This window comes from Arachis hypogaea, chromosome 12 (assembly GCF_003086295.3).
Source record: "Arachis hypogaea cultivar Tifrunner chromosome 12, arahy.Tifrunner.gnm2.J5K5, whole genome shotgun sequence".
Classification (NCBI taxonomy): Eukaryota; Viridiplantae; Streptophyta; class Magnoliopsida; order Fabales; family Fabaceae; genus Arachis; species Arachis hypogaea.
Window position 1 is genome coordinate 87,752,947 of NC_092047.1, and position 20,186 is coordinate 87,773,132.

A 20,186-nucleotide genomic window follows, 5' to 3' on the forward strand; every position below is an offset into this window, starting at 1 on the left:
GAAATTGTGGGTGAGACTTAATCATAGATGTCCATCTCTTACTCATCTATTCTTTACAGATGACTCAGTTTTATTCAGCAGGGCTGTAGAGAGAGATTATCAAAAGTTGATGGCCATTCTCAACACCTACTCTATGCTTAGCGGGAAGTAGAGAGTAGACAACAAATCTTCAGAGATCAAAAATAACAACTTTTGGCAAATCTCCATTCTGAAATAACAAATCTCCATTCTGAACAAATCTTCTGTTTTTTTCAGCCACAACACGCCGATAGAGAGTAGACAACAAATGGCAACCATTCTATAAGTTTCACATGTGGAAAATCAAGATTGATACCTTGGCTTACCATCGGTAGTCCAGAGATCAAAAATAACAACTTTCAACTATATTAAAGATAAGGTGTCTAGCAAACTACAACATTGAAAGAGATCATTCCAGTCGGGTAGTGGAAGAGAAGTCCTTATTAAGGCGGTTGCTACAACAATTTTCATTTATATTCTAAGCTGTTTTAAGCTCCTAGAGACCTTACTAGAGGAATTACACAGGATGATTATGCAATTCTGGTGGGCCACAAAGAGTCAGAACAGAAAATATGGATAAAATGGTGTACTATGTGCAAACCAAATTGCCAAGGCGAATTGAATTTTAAAGAACTCAAAGCTTTTAATTTAGCTATGCTAGGGAAACAAGGTTGGAGGTTGATTGCAAGAAGGAATGCAATGATCTATCCAGTTTACAAAAGCAAGTACTTCAGATACTCCAATTTTCTAAAGGCAGATATGGGATCCAACCCCTTGTGGGGCTGGAGGAGTTTACTGAAAGGCCGAAAAGTCTTAGAAAAAGGTGTTAAATGGAAGATAGGAAGGGGTAGATCAGTATGGATATGGGAAGACCCATGGATTCAGAATATGCCCACTCTAGCCACTATAACCCAACATAATCCAGAAAGTCAATTGATTTGGGTAGAGCAACTAATCACACGCAATCAATAGTGGAACCAACAATTAATCCAAGAACAATTCAGTCCAAAAATTGCACAGGCTATTCTGAGTACTACTATTGAAGGAGAAGAAGATTTGATTACCTGGCCAAGAGTGAAAAATCGGAGTTATTCAGTAGTTTCGGGTTACACAGTGGCACATCAATATTTTCAGCCTCTGCTGAATATGCTACCAACATAGTGTGCGCAGCAATGCCTATGGAGCTCAATATGGAACTTATAATGCCAACAAAAGATCAAATTTTTCTTATGGAAAATCATGCACAATGGCATTCCAATCTGTTCAAAACTCCATGAGAGGTTTCATATTGCAAACCTAATCTACCGAATAAGTGAAATTGAAATTGAAACGGTGGGTCGTTGCTTGGTTCTGTGCGAACAATCTACTGAGCTCTGGAGCCGTTCTGGAATTAATACCCCTACCATGCAACAAAATTCAGATATTTGGCAGTGGTGGTTACAATTGATAGAGAAGACAAAGAACCAAATAAATGGAAAACAGATTATAATTATAGTTGTCACCTACTTTAAAAAATTTGGAAGGTGAGAAACAAGTTTATATTTGAAGGTAATGCAATTTTACCGCAGCAAATCATTGATAACGCTGTAGCAAGTGATGTTAAGTTCAAAACTGTTCGTGAGCCCTACAGAAGAAAGAAGACGAATGCTACTTTTCCTTTCTCAAATTGTTTTTCTTTATTATAAGTTGTATTTCTATTGTAATTGGAATTCCCATCTTAACTCTTGTGAAGTCCATCGTGGACCTAAACTTCTTTTTTACTTATTGAATAAAAATTCTGCCTACTTTAAATAAAAAAGGAGTAAAGTATATTTTTGTACTTGAAATTTGGTAAATATTTTTAAAATATTTTTAAATTTTATTTTATTTTAATTTTATCTTAAAAATTTTTTATATGTATTAACTATATCTTAAACCGCTAAATTTTTAAAAAAAATTAGAAATAAATCAATAATAATTTTATAAAAATAACCTTTAATATAAGCAAATCAAGCATATTTTTTATGTATTTTTGTTGAATTAATCTTAAATTTTTTAAAAATTTTTGAGATAAAATTAAAACAAAATAAAATTTTAAGAATATTTTTAAAATTTTTACTAAATTTCAAAAAAATATATATATATCTTACAAAAAAAATCGATAATTTAAATTTCACATTAAATATAAAAAATATTTGGTCCTTGTCCTGAAATAGTAACTTGTGTCAAAGGTGAATTTTAATCTCTCCATCTCACAGTAGACATCTTAAAAGGTGATTAAATTAATTTTGATTAGGTTTGGATTAAAATAACGATCCGGTTAAAATCAAATTGTAGAATCCAACTTATTTTTTCATACCAATAGTAGTACCAAGGAACTTGCTATTGATGCACCCCCACCCACAAACTGCCTCCCTGCATTTGTGAACCTAACCCAAACACAACACAAACACAAACACAAACATTTTCCTTCTGATTTTCCTTTTCCCCGTTTACGTCACATCTCTTTCGTTTTTCTTTCTGTTTAATTATTGTTAATTAATAATATTTATTATTATATTGATCAACTCAACCCCTACGATCATACCAAAGAAGACATCAACAACAAGAACAGAAAGAAGCCTTTCCATGATTCATCAAAGACAAGAAGACAACGCCTTCTTCTTCCACCTTTCTCCTCCCACGTTCCAATTCCCGCGGTAATTTTGAGGAAACTGCGGGGGCACAACAATTCCAATTCCAATTCCTTTCTATCTCTAATTCCTCAGAAGAACCGAAGAAATATTAAGGGAAAAAAAAAAAGAAAATTCTGATTTAGGATGTCGAATTTGTACGGTGACTACAACCAGAAGATCGATTACGTGTTCAAGGTGGTGTTGATCGGAGACTCGGCGGTGGGGAAGACGCAGCTCTTGGCGCGGTTCGCGAGGAACGAGTTCAGCATGGATTCGAAGGCCACGATTGGTGTTGAGTTCCAAACGAAGACTCTCATCATCGATAACAAAACCGTTAAGGCTCAAATATGGGACACCGCTGGCCAAGAAAGGTTCCTTTCTCTTTCTCTTTCCCTTTCTCTTTCTCTTTTATCATTCAATTCAATTCAATTCAATATGTATAATTTATTATTTTTATTATTATTATGGGTCTTGATTCTTATAATTGTTGAATTAGGTCTGTTTCTTTTATTCTTGATTGCTATAATTATTGTTATGTATGGGTAGTTAGGTTTGGTTTGTGGAGGAGTAGGACCTGGTTCCCTTTAGGGTCATAGTGTGCCTCAACCACCATGACAACACCACGTTGTTGGTGATTGGGTAGTTTAATAGCTGCGAACGTTAAATATAATAATAAAATTAAGAAAAAGTATAAGGAGCCAATGACCTAAGCGTACAATGTGTACAATAAAGGTTTAAAAAGTATTAGAGAAATGATTATTATAGATGGTATCCATCCCAAAGACATGAGATTCCACATTGCTATTCTAAAAATATACTAAACCATAGTAACAGCCTCGTGAAGATACAAATTTCATTCGAGTCTAGAAGGGGATTATACGTTACCAAACTTAACTGCATTGATCACGTAAAGCCAATGGCCTAAGCATACAATGTGTACAATGAGCTAAATCTTTGGTTTATGAATAAAATGAACATCACCTATACTATCCAGAATAACCATCGGGATACCAGGGATAATAAACATTTCATGTTATAAAAAGCTAATTTTGGGTTCACCAATGTTCGAACTCTTGACCTTCCGGATCTGGAACTCTAATACCATGTCCTGAAACCACTCATCCCAAAAGCGTAACCTGACAAGACAATGTAACACTAATAATCATATCTCTAATACTTTTTAAACCTTCATTGTACACATTGTACGCTTAGGTCATTGGCTCCCTATACTTTCTCATCTATTATTTATATGGTACAAGATAAATATATTTTGACATTTTGTAATAGACTTATATAGGTCCTTAAAAGAAATGTATAAAATAAGTCTTTGAAAAGTCTTATTATGAACTTATAAGTATATGTGAGAAAAAAAAAAAAAGGATCCCTGGACTTATAGGTTCCAAAGAAATGAAATGTGTGCAGGTCGTATTTCTTCAAGGATCTATAAATCTAACATTATAGTTCGTTAAGAATTATATTTTCTCATTAAGAATCTATAAGTCCATCATGAAATTCCTTAGAGATTCCTATTGCTCATTTATTTGTGGAATTATTGCAGTGAATTAACTTTTTGTTAGATCCTCAGTGGAGTTTGCATGTTTTGGTTGCTCTAATTCTTAATGTAATTTCATAAAGGAGCTTTTGCTGGTCAATATTATTTTCTACCTTTTTGATTGATTTGTTTTTAATGTTCACCCGTCAGTGGGAAGATAGTACTCCTATTCTGCAAAGTGAATGTCTTTTGAACTTTCTTTTATCTACTAAGTATTTTTCTGGATGTTCCTCTCTATTTTTTTTTCCTTCCCATGTGCGTTTCTATTAATTTCCGGTCAGCGGGTTCAATCCTAGCTTGATATGACTGTGTCTTGTAAAATGGTACAAAAAGTAATTAGGATTCTGTTGTTGGATTGGATCAATTTATAGAAAAACTTTATTTGTTTTAATTGGACTTCCTTCGTGTTTTCTCATACCAAAGGTGCACCGGTCTTACTAATTGGATAAGTTTAGTATGAATTGATGAAGCTTTATCTGAATTATTAATCTATTATTGTCTTTACTGTAATATCCATGAGTGATTGTTTACTGATTTCTGAAAAGCAAAAACCTAGCCTTTGGACCAAACATGGATCCCAACACTATGATTTATGCCAAGGATTGTGATCATATTTTTCTGATTATGCAACACCTCTCTTCTGAAAATTTGTTTGTAATGGCTAATTGCTCCTGGGATGTTAAGATAGATTTTTTCTGCATTATAAGCAATCACAAGTATTTTTGTTTGCTTTTCGTTTGGCTTGGATATATGCTCAAAACATTCAATCTTTTGCATATTAGTTTTGTTTAGTTTTTCTTTTTTCTCTCATCGAGATTTTTTGTTTTGCATCTTAGTTTGTTACACAGCTTCTGAAAAAGTTCTCTCCTCTCTTTCAGGTACAGGGCAGTTACTAGTGCATATTATCGTGGTGCTGTTGGAGCAATGTTAGTTTTTGACATGACAAAACGCCAATCTTTCGACCACATGGCAAGGTGGTTAGAGGAATTGAGGGGTCACGCCGACAAAAACATTGTCATAATGCTAATAGGCAACAAGTGTGATCTTGCAGCTCTACGAGCAGTCCCAACAGAAGACGCCCAGGAGTTTGCACAAAGAGAGAACCTGTTCTTTATGGAGACTTCAGCGCTCGAGTCCACCAATGTTGAAACCGCCTTTCTGACCATTCTAACCGAGATATACCGAATAATCAGCAAAAAAACACTTTCTGCCAATGACGACACAGACCCCAATGGGAGTTCAGGGCTTCTGAAGGGAACAAGAATAGTTGTTCCGGACATGGATCACACCGAAAAGAAGGGTGGCTGTTGTGTATAAATCCTTATAGCTTCTGCTTCTTTTGGTTCTTCTTGAGAAACATATTTCTCAGTCAGGCTCCTCCTCATACACGTGGGGGAATTTGTAGGGAGGGTAGTTGGATTTTAGGCTATAATGTATTAGCTACTGTGCTTTATATATACGTGACTCCTTCAGAAAAATTTAGGTTGAATGTACTTAATTACCATGCTTTGGTTGCAAATATACGATTTTTTTTTTTCTTTTATGTTTGACACTTTCAGATTTAGAATTTAGGCTTCATATAGACTCAGTTGTGAACCATTGGGTCAGAATTTTCAAATAGAGGAATGCAAACTGTTCAAGTTACCAGACCCATCAATCTTCTGTATTAGACTAATAAATTGTTTAGTCGGAATAGCATTGTGATTATAAACAAATACATCACTTTGGTGTGCACAGAAAACTGAAAACACTTCCCTTTTATTGAGAAAAAAAACCAGAGATCCGAGTACCTGCAATCTAGCTACAACCAGCTTTTCTCATTACCTTCCTCTATGTCTTTCTTCTTTTTCTTTGTTGTGATCTTATTTCCTTAACTTGAGAGTGAAGCTTATCTCTCTTCCCTTGTTGATGCTGTTGTAGAGAAGTTGCCTTCAATACTTGAAGATGACTCGTTCCATGGAAGGAACAATCCTGGCATGCAGTTGCTCTGTATCTGGCTGATGGTTTTGTTGGATGAACTCGCCACTCAAATTTGCGGTAATTTTAAAATTGTTTATTTAGAATACCAAAGTTTATCACGACCTTCACCAATTTAGTCATTCAGATCTCAATTATACTCTAGTAGTTTTTGAGAATGAATTGCTGACACCATAGTAGTCCCTAGACCCCTTTTCGACGTCGATTCAACAACAAGAGTCATTATGTGATACTCCCTTATGAGGGCCACATCAAATGTGCAAGGACTCGAAGAGAGAACTAGAGACCACTATGATGTCCAAAGTTCAATTTCGAGAACCACTATATATTGCAATTAGGATATGAGAGATCAAATTGGTGAAAATCATGAATTTGGAAAACTAATATGAAAATTTAGTCTTTGAATATTTAATGATTGATTATGTCTTAAATTTTATCTTTAAATATAAATATTGGTAAACTGTTAATAGAAAAAAAAAATCTAAATATCCTAACTACAAAATTAGTTTAATTACATTGTTAGTTTATGTAGTTTTATCAAATTTGCAATTAGATTTTTTAATAAAAAATATTAAAATTAATGAAAAATTCATTAAAAAATATGTAATTAAATATTTAATTAAAATTTTAATTATGAAACTTTTAATTTAAAAAAAAAAATTAGTAATTATAATTTTTTTATACTGACAAAAATATAATTACAAAATTAAGAGCTGATTAATTAAATCTACAAAATTAGTAGAAAAAGTGAAAAACGGCCTACGCCTGCCACTCCCAATACCCACCTGGCCACTACTCCAAATCCATGATCTTCTCCCACCAAAGTTCCTCATCTCTCCCTGTCACACACCCAGCCTGCCTTCCTCTCCCCCCCCCCCCCCCCCCTCTTTTTCTCTTCCTTTCTACCCGTTCGAGCATCTCTCTCAAACGCCCGAACGATTGCCACTTCTTTCTCCAGCGTCACTCTCATGTCTTCACTGCCGGCTGCTGCTATGTGTTCTCTCTCCATCTTCGCTGTTGCTATTTAATGTTTCTGGAGCAAGGCTGCGAACTTTGAGCTCCTCTCCTCTATTGCTGTGCTCTCTAGTCACCCAGTCTCTGTTGCTGCAGCTGTACTCTCTCTCGCCGCCGGTCAGCTCTCTCCACCAATGTTCTCTTCTAGTCTTCTGTGCCTCTCTCCATATCTTGATTTCTGATTAATTGATTACTTGATCTATGTCACTAAAAAAATTGATTATTTGATATATTAACAATATGGATTAATTCGACTTTTTTTTAAGTTCTTTGTTCATCGAGTTATTTTATTAGATTAGTTCCGGTTTTGCCTATTTATGAGAAGAAGATACAATGTGTGATTAAATTGATTAAATTCAACGGTAGCTCTTTAATCTTTCTGCCCTGTTCTGCCCAAATAGAACCTTAATTTGCTTGCTTGTGATTAAACCTTGTTACTAATAATTAACTAATTAACTTTCTGGAGCCTTAATTTAATTCGGTTTTACTTATCATTTGAGTGTAATTAAAAGATAAATGGAAGGTGGAAGGCCTTAGTTTGCTTCTGTTTCGGTTGCCATTTAGGTTCACTAACCCATCTTTGTTAAACACAATATATAAGTGCCATGCATATGATTGCTTGCAGTTCTTGATCTATCTTTGATCCTTTCTGGATCTTGGACATACTACATTTCAAATGCTTAGCAACATCTAATATGTGTGCTGTGTAAAAGGATTTGCTGCATTTTTACAGGCTATTTCCCTTGAAATTGCTTGCTTTTCTTTGATAAGCTGTTGTTCTAAATTTGGACCTTAATTACATAATTCAGAATTGTCATATATGAAGAAAATTGTCAAGTTGTATCCCAGTCTAGACCTAGTATGGTTGTGGCCTTAGAATAATGAGGTTTCATCCGGTTTAAGGCTGGGTTAGGTTCTCAAAAATTGACCTAGAGAATATTGAGGGCCATGTCTGTGCTAGAACAAATTGGTTTCATCCTACACATGTACACACACCCCTAGTAAGTGCATCAATCCACTTAAAGATAACAGATTATGTAAAATTGAAGTACCTCTAACACATTCATCTATGATGGTTGTTATTGCTATGCCTCTACTTTATTTCCAGCATTGCCTAACTTTCTTTTTGTTTGTTGGTTTTTTCTTCAGCTCGTCCAAAAATAATCATTAGACAAAATAAAAGTGGAAGTTTTCATGGGATGCGCAACTCTGTCCTATGGATTGTGCAACCTACACAGTTTTCAGTTTCTCTCCCCACCCATTCTCCAAGTTCAACTCTTTTCACGTAAACCACCTCGAAACCCCTCCAAAATTTTTGCCACAGTTAGTTCAGCTCAACAGAGGACAGGGACAACACCTAAAAGAGACCCTAGTGGTGAAAATCATTGCTCAGTGCCTCAAACAGAGAAGAACATTGAGATGGAACCGTCAAATGTGGGTAGCAAGCAGAGGCTTAAACAATATTCTTCCTTGTTGGGTAATTGTGCTTTGAGAGGAGCTTTGAATGAGGGAAAGCCAATTCATGATCACCAGATAAAAACGGGTGGACCCCGATTCTCATTTTTGGGTTTCACTCATTAACTTGTATGCAAAATGTGACTACTCCAGTTATGCATGCCAGGCGCTTGATGAAATGCCTGAACAAGATGTTGTGTCCTGGACTGCATTAATTCAGGGATTTGTAGCTCAGAGAAATGGCAGGCAGGGTGTTGATTTGTTTTGTGAGATGAGAAAGAAAGGGATCAGTCCGAATGAATTCACGGTTGCCACTTCTTTGAAAGCTTGTTCTATGTGCTGGGATATTAGTTTTGGGAAACAGGTTCATGCCGAAGTGATTAAGGAGGGTTTATTATCTGATGTTTTTATTGCATCTGCATTAGTTAATCTATATGCGAAATGTGGTGAAATCAATCTTGCTGATAAGGTGCTCTTTTGCATGCCTGAGCAGAATGAAGTATTGTGGAACGTGTTGATTAATTGTCATGCTCAAGTGGGTGATGGGAAAGGAGCATTTAGATTATTTTTTAAAATGATAAATTCAGAAGTAGAATTCAGTGAATTTACCTTGTCCAGTGTACTTAAGGGTTGCACAGATTCAGGACAATCAAGAGACGGCCAACTTGTGCATTGTTTGGCAATCAAAAGTGGTTTTGAAATAGACAAATTCATGTGTTCCAGTCTTATACACGTATATTCAAAGTGTGACATGGTAGATGATGCACTGAGACTTTTTTAGATGATCACAGACCATGATGTAGTTTCCTGGAGTGCAATGATCGCTTGCCTTGAAAAGCAAGGTCATAGCAGTGAAGCAATTAAGCTATTTTACTTGATGAGACATACAGGAGTTGAACCAAACCAATTTACCTTTTCAAGTGTTATTAGTGCTGCTGCTTAATCGGGTGACCTGCTTTATGGAGAAAGCATCCATGCTTGTATTTTCAAATTTGGGTTTGAATCAGATGTCTCTGTAAGTAATGCCCTTATCGGGATGCACATTAAAAATGGTTGTGTGGATGATGGTTATTGGGTGTTTGAGACAATGACATGGCCAGATCTTGTTTCTTGGAATACTCTATTGTCAGGATTTCAAGACTATGCTTACTCTGATCAGGATCAAATGTTTTCTGCCAGATGCTTGTCGAAGGATTTAGGCCAAATATGTATACATTTATTAGAATTTTAAGGTCTTGTTCTAATCTCTTAGACATAAACTTCGGAAAGCAAGTTCATGCTCAAATTCTGAAAAACAGGAAAGCCCTTTTGGACATGTATCTCAAATTTAGATATATGGAGGAATCATATATAGTTTTTGCCAAGTTGATCAATAGGGATGTCTTCACATGGACAGTAATGATCACTGGTTTTGCCCAAACTGAGAAAGAAGAGAAGGCTATCAAATTCTTAAATTCAATGCAGCAAGAAGGAGTAAGGCCCAATGAGTTCACTATTGCTGGCTGTTTAGGTGGTTGTTCCCGGATAACTGCTAGTGAAAGTGGAAGGCAACTTCACTCTATGGCACTTAAGAGTGGACTTCTTCCTGATATGTTTGTTTCTGGTGCACTTGTCGATATGTATGCAAAATGTGGCTGCATAGAAGATGCTGAGACTATTTTGAAGGAACTGGTTCGGCATGATAAAGTCCTATGGAACACTATACGTGGATTCTCTCTGCACGGTCAGGGTGATAAGGCCCTGGAGACCTTTCAGAAAATGAAAGATGAGGGCAACTTACCCGATGATGTTACCTTTATAGGTGTCCTTTTTGCATGCAGCCACATGGATCTTGTTGAAGAAGGGAAACAACACTTCAACTCCTTGAGCAATGTTTATGGCGTAACTCCTAGAGATGAGCATTATGTTTGTATGGTTGACATTCTCAGCCATGCAGGAAGATTTGCAGACGTTGAAAGTTTTGTCGAAGCGATGAAGCTCACGTCTAATGCATTGGTCTGGGAGAATGTTCTGGGCGCATGTGCAAAGCATAGGAATGTTAAATTTGGTGAAAGAGCAGCAAAAAAGGCTATTTGAGCTCAAATGCGAGACAGACTCTACTTACATATTACTTTCAAATATTTTTGCTAGCGAAGGCAGGTGGGCAGAGGCCAAAAGAATAAGGGTCTTGATGTCCAGCCATGGTGTTAAAAAGGAACCTGGTTGTTGCTGGGTAGAAATAAACAATAAAGTACATGTCTTTGTGTTGGATGGGGCACATCCTCACATCAGGGAAATCCATTTGAAATTGGAGGAGCTTGGTGAAAAGCTCAAATTGATTGGTTATGTACCACAAATCGAACATGTGCTTCATGATGTTCCATACACAGAAAGAAGAACATCTTAATCACCATAGTGAGAAGTTGGCTCTTGCCTTTGCCCTTATGAGCAATAGCCATGTGAAAACAATACGACTCTTCAAAAACCTGCGGATCTGTCGCAATTGCCATAATTTTATAAAGCATGTCTCAACGATCACAACTCAAGAAATAGTTATTCGCGACACTAACCAGTTCCACAGCTTCAAGGATGGATCGTGTTCCTGTCAGGATTATTGGTGATTTGGCTGAAAAAACTAACCTATTGAACTTGTTTTCATGTAATTCATTGTTTTGAAAAGAACTACTTGTGCTCATCCATATGCTGAGATGTGAGAAGATATCAAAATAACTCTGGCAAGGTAATGAATGAATTTGAGTACTTCTTTCATTCCTTGTTAATTTCAGCGACATTCATAGCTATGGGAGCATTTTAATCTCATTCATGCCAAACTCGCTTGAAAAAAGATTGAACATTAAATATTTATTATAATAGGCACCAAGCTAGCTCAATTTTTATTTGGTTCATAAATTTTTATAGAAGGTTTCTTTTTGGTGTAAACTTCTTTGAACGACACATTGAATCTGAGAGTAATTAGTGAGACTATAGGCTTAGGTCAGAGTCAATATTAAAATTGCAATTTCATTGTCTGAATAATACATTTAATTTATTTATAACATTTTTTCTTTTACTAATATAGTAGTAATATATAGAGTAAACACCCAACCTGGTTCCTGTCCATATTAAATTAGGACAACGCGATCTCTCACCAAAAAAATAACTCACACCGGTCCCTGTCTATGCATAAAATAACTCATCGCGCCCCCTTCCATGTATGTCCGTCCATGGACAGGGACTGGCGTGGGTTACTTTTTTTGTGAGGGATCGCGTTGTCCTAATTTAAAATGGACAGGGACCGGGTTGGGTATTTACTAAAAAAAATTTAATATTATAAAAAAAATTATATAAAGACTAGTTGACTAATTTTTAAAATTTTACTACAGTTGATATTTTAGAAATTATTTTTAGTACGTATAGAAATAAAAGTGATGTTTTGTCTAATATTGATATTTGACAATTGGATACGCAAGGGATGTTACTACAGCGTCATCAAAGATTCGTCCAAACATGGCACACATATAGTGTTCAACATGTATTTTATGTTTTAGTTATGACTTATGATCCACCTTATATATTAGACATGTTCCACCTACAGCAATATCCAAATTTTTTCAATAAAAGGCCAATTTTCAACAAAAATATCCAAAAATTTTTTTATAGAAAAAAATTAAGCCATGATATTCTTTTATTTTTAAATTAATTCTTATTCAATTTATTAAAATTAATATATTAGAAAAAATTCACCTAAATATATTTATTTTTTAATAAATTCAAAAAGTTAAAAGATTTTAATAATATAGATATAAAACTTATTTTATACAATTATATTACCTTAACACAAAAAATTAATCACCATATAAAAATAAGTTTAATATTCATAAAAAAATACTTTCTTTGTTATGAAAAAATTAATTTTTTTATTATTGACAAATTTATTATTCTCTTATATCAGATTTTGTTTTCTTTGGAAAGTATAGAACCTAACTTTGCTTCGTGGCTGCTCGCCAGTGAAAAAATAAAAAAGTTAATAGGAAATTTCGAATATAATTAGTTCATTACTTAGAGTATAATAGATATTTTACCAATTATTTTTACTAAAATCTTTTCACATAGCCAACGTGAAACATCTTATGACTAAGGTAATATTCACTAATTTTATTGTGTATTATCAATTTTTTTACTTTTGTGTCATTCTTTTCCGTCAATCTTCTCTTATCTTTTATATCTTTAACACTTATGTTGCATTATTTATATTTATTACACAATGTGTCAATATAACAAATGATTCAATATTTTAATAAATATTTTTTCCATGTTATATCAATTATGACGTGCGAACACTTTTACTGATTTACTGTATCGGATGAATATCGAGAAGTATTATATTTAAAATATATTCAACATATAGAAGTGTCATATTTTTAACTAATTATATCTTAATAAAAAAAAATTTGCAATATTTTTTGACACTACTAATTTTAATTTTTTTTAGTAAACACCTAACCCGGTCTCTGTCCATTTTAAATTAGGACAACGCGATCCCTCACCAAAAAAGTAACCAACGCCGGTCCTGTCCATGGACGGAAATACATGGGAGGGAGCGCGATGAGTTATTTTATACATAGACAGGGACCGGCGTGGGTTACTTTTTTTGTGAGGGATCGCGTTGTTCTAATTTGATATGGATAGAGACCGGGTTGGGTGTTTACTCTAATATATAGTATCCATCTGTAATTCTTGTACTACCCAATACATCATCAAAAGGTCCTGTTATCTACAATCAGCAAAGAAAGGTGCTTTTATATCAATTATAATGTCTTAGTTGGTTTCTATGTATCCAGCATGCTAATATTGATGATCTACTGGAAAAAGTTCTCTAGAAGATAGAACTTCTGTGGAAAGCGGATGGAGTAGTGCTCCTCATTGGCAAATGGATCTTGCTGTTGTGTGCATCCTATTATTCAGGTTTGGCATCTAAACTAAATTTATTTGTGTTTTGAGGAATCAGATCATGCTTAGAGATCATTGTCCAGAAAAAATCCCATTTTATTAATTGTTTTTTAATTCAAATTTGCTGTGAGATTCGAGTCCCAAAGACTTGTTTGAGTGGACAAACGAACTAACTAATCGACCAACCAAGTTAGTTAAAATCCTAACCATTACTGTTAGAAATAATACTTTAATTAAATTATAATTAAAGAATAACATAGCCAATATTTTTTATTAAATAATTATGTAATTATTTTATTTTATACCAATAAATAAATATATAATAATATAGACTTTCTTGTTCTTAAAAATATGTTGTTGTGTATAATAGTTTTTTATTTCTACTTATGACTATAGTTATCTTAATAAAGTATTTTTATAAAAAATTTTAAAGAATTTTTTTTCTTTATATTTATTTCTACTTCTATAAAATCTCTTTTAACGGTACAAACAAGCAAAAGAATGTTTCTCGAGGCATTTGATGAAGAATAGAAACTTTCACGACGCAAAGAAAATAAGAATATAAAGACTTTGACTAATGGTTAGGAGCCTAGGACTGAAGTACGTAATTATGTTCGTATCGCGAGTCAAGGTTGGTATATAGAAACATAGATTAAGACTTTCACGACCAGCAAAAAGAAGAATTATGACTTTGACCAATGGTAGGACTGAATTACGTAATTGTCTTTGTAGTTTGTATCGTGACTCGCGAGTCAAGGTTGGAATATAGAAACATAAATCAAAATTCACATATTTCACTAAAATGAAATGAGTAATTATCCAAATTAGTTCTTAATAATTTTAAAAATAGACATTATAGTCTTAAAAAAAATTAAAACATAGATTAATCTCTAAGATTTTATTCAAGTAGACAAACTAGTTAATTCTTTGACAGAGTAATTATTTAGATTAGTTTCTAAGGATTTTAAAAGTAGATATTTTAGTCCCAAAAAAATTAATACACATATCAATCCTTAATACTTTTTTCTATCAGATATAACAGTATCTGTCTATTTTACTTTTATTATATGTTTTATTATTATTAGCTTAGAATTGTGCATGTGAACCATAATACTAGCATATTAATACACTCTTTTCGTTAGAAACAAGTAAGGTGAATAATTATGTTTTGAAATCTAAATTAAAATATTTTCTTTTAATACAAACATATTTTTTAAAATAGAACATTTTTTTGTTATATTAAATACAAAAATATTAAATAATTTCAATCTTAAATTTCTTATAGAATAATATCTAATAATTTTATTATTATTATTATTATTATTATTATTATTATTATTATTATTATTATTATTATTGAGTGAATATATATATATATAAGAATTTAATGAATAAATTTATTATTATTTTTGTCCAAAAAATACAAAAAATTATAGTACAGTATTATTGTGCAATTAATAATTATTTTATTTTACTTTTTTTAGACGGAAGACTGTTATATCTGACGAAAAAAAATGTTGAGAACTGATCTATGTATTAATTTTTTTTAGAGACTAAAATGTCCACTTTTTAAATCCTTGAGGACTAATCTAAATAATTACTCAAATAAAATCTTATTTAAGCGTAATTTTTGTGGAGTTTATTATCTTGGTCGGTCTCATCAGTCATTCTTAAATCTTAAGTATATAGATGTTTTATTTTATTTCTGAAATTCTTCATCAAACTATAACGAAAGAAACGTATGTTAGGAAATTATTTGATTTCCTAACTTATTTGTGGGCAATACATATATTAATTATAATCACAAATTATGCTATTTCAAATTAAATGACTTATATAATGGTGATCTCATTTATTGTTATAAATGCTAAATTGAATAAGTCATTATTACTTTTGATTTGGAATTAAATGAGAATAAAACCGGATATTATCTTTTGTTCCTTAGATAATTATCTTTTTGGATTTTAGATATATTATCTTTTGGGCTTTAGATACTATTTTATTTGGGTTTAAGGGTTTAATGGGTGCCATGCTCAAATATAAATAGACTTACAGGGTTTCGGTCCCCAATATACCAAAAGCCGCCTTTGTTGCTATTTCCCCATCAAAAGAGTTGCAGTTCAGCCACCTAGGAATACAGAAGGCTTTGGTTGAGGAAGATCGAAAGAACCACAAGATCCAAACTCTTCCGATCGTATGATTCATGTTTATGAATTCAGGTACGCTTCCGCATTATGATATGATATATTTTTTGATGATTCAATATGGATGATCTAGGTTATTAAAATTAAAATTTATTCCAACAAGGGGTATCAGAGCCATCCATTATTTAGTCATCGAAAATATTCGATTTTTGCTTTTCTATTGTCGAATCAATATATATATATATATATATATATATATATATATATATGCATGTTGTTTACGTTATAAATTGTTGCACACGCATATATATATACTTGTTTGAGTTTGTGTGTGCGTCAATGTATATATATAAATTGATACGTAGATATATATCCATTGATATGCCTCCTGTGTGTTTTTTATATATATATGATTTTAGTATTGTTTCAGATTACATGTTATTACTGCCACTTGGATATATATACTTTTGGCTGCTTATATATATATATTTTACCGTATCGATATTCTTATTTGATATAGTAATTGATTTATTCTGAAACATTAGCACAAAGAATTATTATAATTGTCTCGTTTCTCTTATTTTGTGCGTTTTTTAATTTGATATAAAGTTAATTGATTATCCTTTTAGGATATAAGGATTATTATGTATATGTAACTTATGCGAATATTAATCGATCCAAAAGGAGATTTATATTTGGCCAAATTATGTATACATATTAATAATATTTGAATAATAGAAAATATTATTTAATTGTTACATAAAGAAACTAGTAACAATTTGGATTATTATACCCATCTATTTTATAAAGATTTAGTTTTGGAATAAATTGATTGAACATTATGCTGCCAAAGTAGCCTCTTTTGTGAAAATTGATTTATTTAAAACATTAAGAATATGGTGATATGTAATTCATGCGAATATTGGTCGGCCCAAAGGAAGGCCTATATTTGGCCGAATTACATACACATATTAATGGTAAATAAATATTTGGGTAACTAATTAAGAATAAAGTAATGTTTATTATTTATGCAAACAATAATCGGCCCAAAGGAAGTTTATTGTTTGGCCAAATAATAAGCATTGCATACTTCTGTTTATTTTCTATTAATTATGCGGTCAATAATCGGCCCAAAGGAAGGTTATTGTTTGGCCAATTAATAGAAAATATATGCGGTAATAAATAGGTTGCGAAGTTTAAGTTTCCATGTGCGCATTAAGTCGGTCCAAAGAAAGGCTTAATGTGTGACAGGAATTTTGACAATATTTGATTACTGCAATGAGAGTATCACTTACAGTTAATTTTTCTATCCAAAGATTGAAAATTAATGTTGTGCTAGATATCTCAATATGGATTTTTTACCCATTAATAACTAATATTTACTGCATGTTCCTTTTGTTCTGATCCAGAAACTATGGCTTTAGCTACCAATGTTTCTGCGCAAATTAGCAGTATTCCTATGCTGAATGGTTCAAACTTTAAAGTTTGGAAAGATACCGTGGAGATTGTCCTCGGTTCTATCGATCTAGATATAGCTCTTCGAGAGGAGAAACCCACTTCCACTCCGGAAAACCTCAATGAGGTTAAAATAGAGAAGTGGGAGAGATCCAATCGAATGAGCATTATGATCATGAAACGCTCAATTCCTGAGGCGTTTCGGGGCTCAACTACTGAGGATAAAGATGCCAAACAGTTTCTAAAGGATGTTGAGAAATTCTTTACTAAGAAATTCAATGCTTACATGGCTTTATCTTCTCAGTATAAAAGAAAGCGTGATACTACTGCGGATGCGCCTTCTCAGCAGAAAAAGGCTAAGAAACAGGATCAAGTTTTAACCTGTTTCTTCTGTAAGAAGGTGGGACACATGAAGAAGGATTATACCAAATATGCCACTTGGCGTGTAAAGAAGGGTATAATTCTTACTTTCGTTTGTTCTGAGGCTAGTTTAAGTTATGCACCTGTTGATACTTGGTGGGTAGATTCTGCTGCTACTACTCATGTAAGTGTCACTATGCAGGGTTGCCTGTGGAGCCGACCGCCAAGTGATGCTGAAAGATACATCTACGTGGCAGACGGCAATATAGTTGCAGTCGAAGTTATAGGAACCTTTAGATTATGTTCCACGAGTGGATTTTACTTGGATTTATTAGAGACATTTTATGTACCGTCATTTAGACGAAATTTGGTTTCTGTTTCTCGTTTGGACAAATCAGGTTATTTTTGTTCATTCGGAGACAATAAAGTCAGTCTCTTTTACAATTCGAATAATATTTGCTCTGGTTATTTGGTGGATAATCTATATAGGCTTAACTTAAATTCCTATAATAATGAAATACTGCAAACGGGTACAAAATAAAAACTGAATGAGAATTCGGCATCATTATGGCACAAACGCCTAGGCCACATCTCTAAACAGAGAATTCAGAGGCTCGTGTCGGATGGAATTCTCGGATCCCTAAATTTGGCGGACTTTGAAGTCTGCATTGAGTGCATAAAGGGGAAAAGGACAAACGAAAGGAAATTAGGTGCCGAGAGAGCTAAAGATGTCTTAGAACTAATACATACCGATATATGTGGCCCATTCCCTACTGTCTCTTGGAATGGACAACGGTACTTTATTACGTTCATAGATTATTACTCTCGTTACGGGTATCTATATTTAATTCATGAAAAGTCCCAAGCCTTGGATGTTTTCAAGTCTTTCAAAGCTGAAGTTGAACTTCAACTTGGAAAGAAAATTAAAGCTGTCAAATCTAATCGTGGTGGTGAATACTACGGAAGATATGATGGTTCAGGTGAGCAATGTCCCGGGCCTTTTGCTCTTTTCCTAGAGGAGTGTGGTATTGTTCCGCAATACACCATGCCAGGCAAACCTAGCATGAATGGTGTTGCAGAGCGAAGGAACCGAACTCTTAAAGACATGGTGAGAAGTATGATTAGTCATTCTTCCTTGCCTGAATCACTCTGGGGAGAAGCCTTAAAGACCGCAGTGTACATCCTTAATAGGGTGCCAAGCAAAGTAGTTAACAAAACCCCATATGAAATTCGGACTGGGAAAAGGCCTAGTATAAAGCATTTGCATATTTGGGGATGTCCAGCTGAGGCGCGACCTTATAGGCCGCATGAAAGAAAATTGGACTCAAGGACAATTAGTTGATACTTTGTTGGTTACGCTGAGCGTTCACGGGGGTACAAGTTTTACAATCCTGCATCAAGGTCTATTTTTGAGACGGAAAATACGAGATTTCTTGAGGATGTTGAGTTTGGGGGGGAAGGAAATATTAGGAATGTTGCTTTTGATGAGGATTCTATAACTGACAATGATCAGGACCTTGTGCCTATTGTTGTTCAAGATACAGTTATAGTACAATAGCAAAATGAGAATCCTACCGTAGATCCAGTTACAGTACAAGAGAACAATGAGAATATTGTTGTTGCTCAAGATACTGCTACAGTACAAAAAAAATGATGAGAATCCTCATCAACCTCAACCCATACAGCAAGCTCAACAACCTCAAGAAGTGTCATTAAGGAGATCCAATAGAAAAAGGACAAAATCCATCTATGGTCTCAAACAAGCTTCCCGTCAATGGTATCACAAGTTTCATCAAGTCATTACCTCATACGGTTTTGAGCTAAATATTATAGATGAATGTGTATACCGCAAGTTCAGTGGGAGTAAATACTTTTTTTTGGGTCTTATATGTTGATGACATTCTACTTGCCGGCAACGATATAGGCTTGTTGCATGAAACTAAGAAATTTCTATCGAACAAATTCGAAATGAAAGATCTTGGTGATGCCTCTTTTGTATTAGGAATTGAGATACTAAGAGATTACTCTCAAGGTATTCTTAGATTGTCACAAAAGAACTATATCAAAAGATTTTAAGTAGATATGTCATAGAAAGTTATAGACCAATGGACACACCCGTAGTTAAAGGAGACAAGTTTAGTCTCAAGCAATGCCCCAAAATGATCTTAAGAAGACAACAATGCATGATAAACCTTATGCATCAGCACTAGGGAATTTAATGTATGCTCAAGTCTACATACATCTCGATATATCATTTATAGTGGGAGTGTTGGGTAGATACTTGAGCAATCCGGATATGGATCATTGGATAGCTGTTAAACGCGTAATGCGTTGTTTAAAGAGAACAAAGGATTACATGCTTATTTGTCGGAGATCAGAAAATTTGGAGATCATTAGGTACTCTGATTCCGATTTCATGGCATATGGTTGCGAAACTTTGTCACTGAGCTTCGTATAGTAGATGACATTGAAGGCCATTAAAGATATTTTGTGACAATAAGTCAGCAGTAATATACTCCAATAACAATAAGAGCTTGATAAAATCGAAGCATACAGACATTAAGCTCTTAGTTGTCAAGGAGAAAGGTTAAGAAAAACAGATTTTCATAGGACATATAGGAACAGAGT

General features: G+C 33.7%; 1 protein-coding gene, 1 long non-coding RNA gene and 1 pseudogene across 2 annotated transcripts; 2 read left to right on the top strand and 1 right to left on the bottom strand.

Annotated features, from left to right (window-relative positions):
• Positions 1-1,057: 1,057 nt before the first annotated feature.
• On the bottom strand, positions 1,058-1,753 carry LOC112727654 (uncharacterized). The gene is made up of 2 exons (XR_003165935.3): positions 1,582-1,753; positions 1,058-1,417 (listed from the first exon to the last, which is right to left on the bottom strand). It is a non-coding gene; the product is annotated as an uncharacterized lncRNA (long non-coding RNA).
• Positions 1,754-2,330: 577 nt separating this feature from the next.
• On the top strand, positions 2,331-5,767 carry LOC112727655 (ras-related protein RABA4d). Its single transcript, XM_025777512.3, has 2 exons — positions 2,331-3,043; positions 5,103-5,767. Exons 1-2 carry the CDS (start codon positions 2,817-2,819, stop codon positions 5,539-5,541), a joined length of 666 nt encoding a protein of 221 aa, XP_025633297.1. The 5' UTR covers positions 2,331-2,816; the 3' UTR covers positions 5,542-5,767.
• A 1,423-nt stretch (positions 5,768-7,190) lies between these two features.
• Positions 7,191-11,526, top strand: LOC112727656 (pentatricopeptide repeat-containing protein At4g13650-like; annotated as a pseudogene).
• The last annotated feature ends 8,660 nt before the right edge of the window (positions 11,527-20,186 follow it).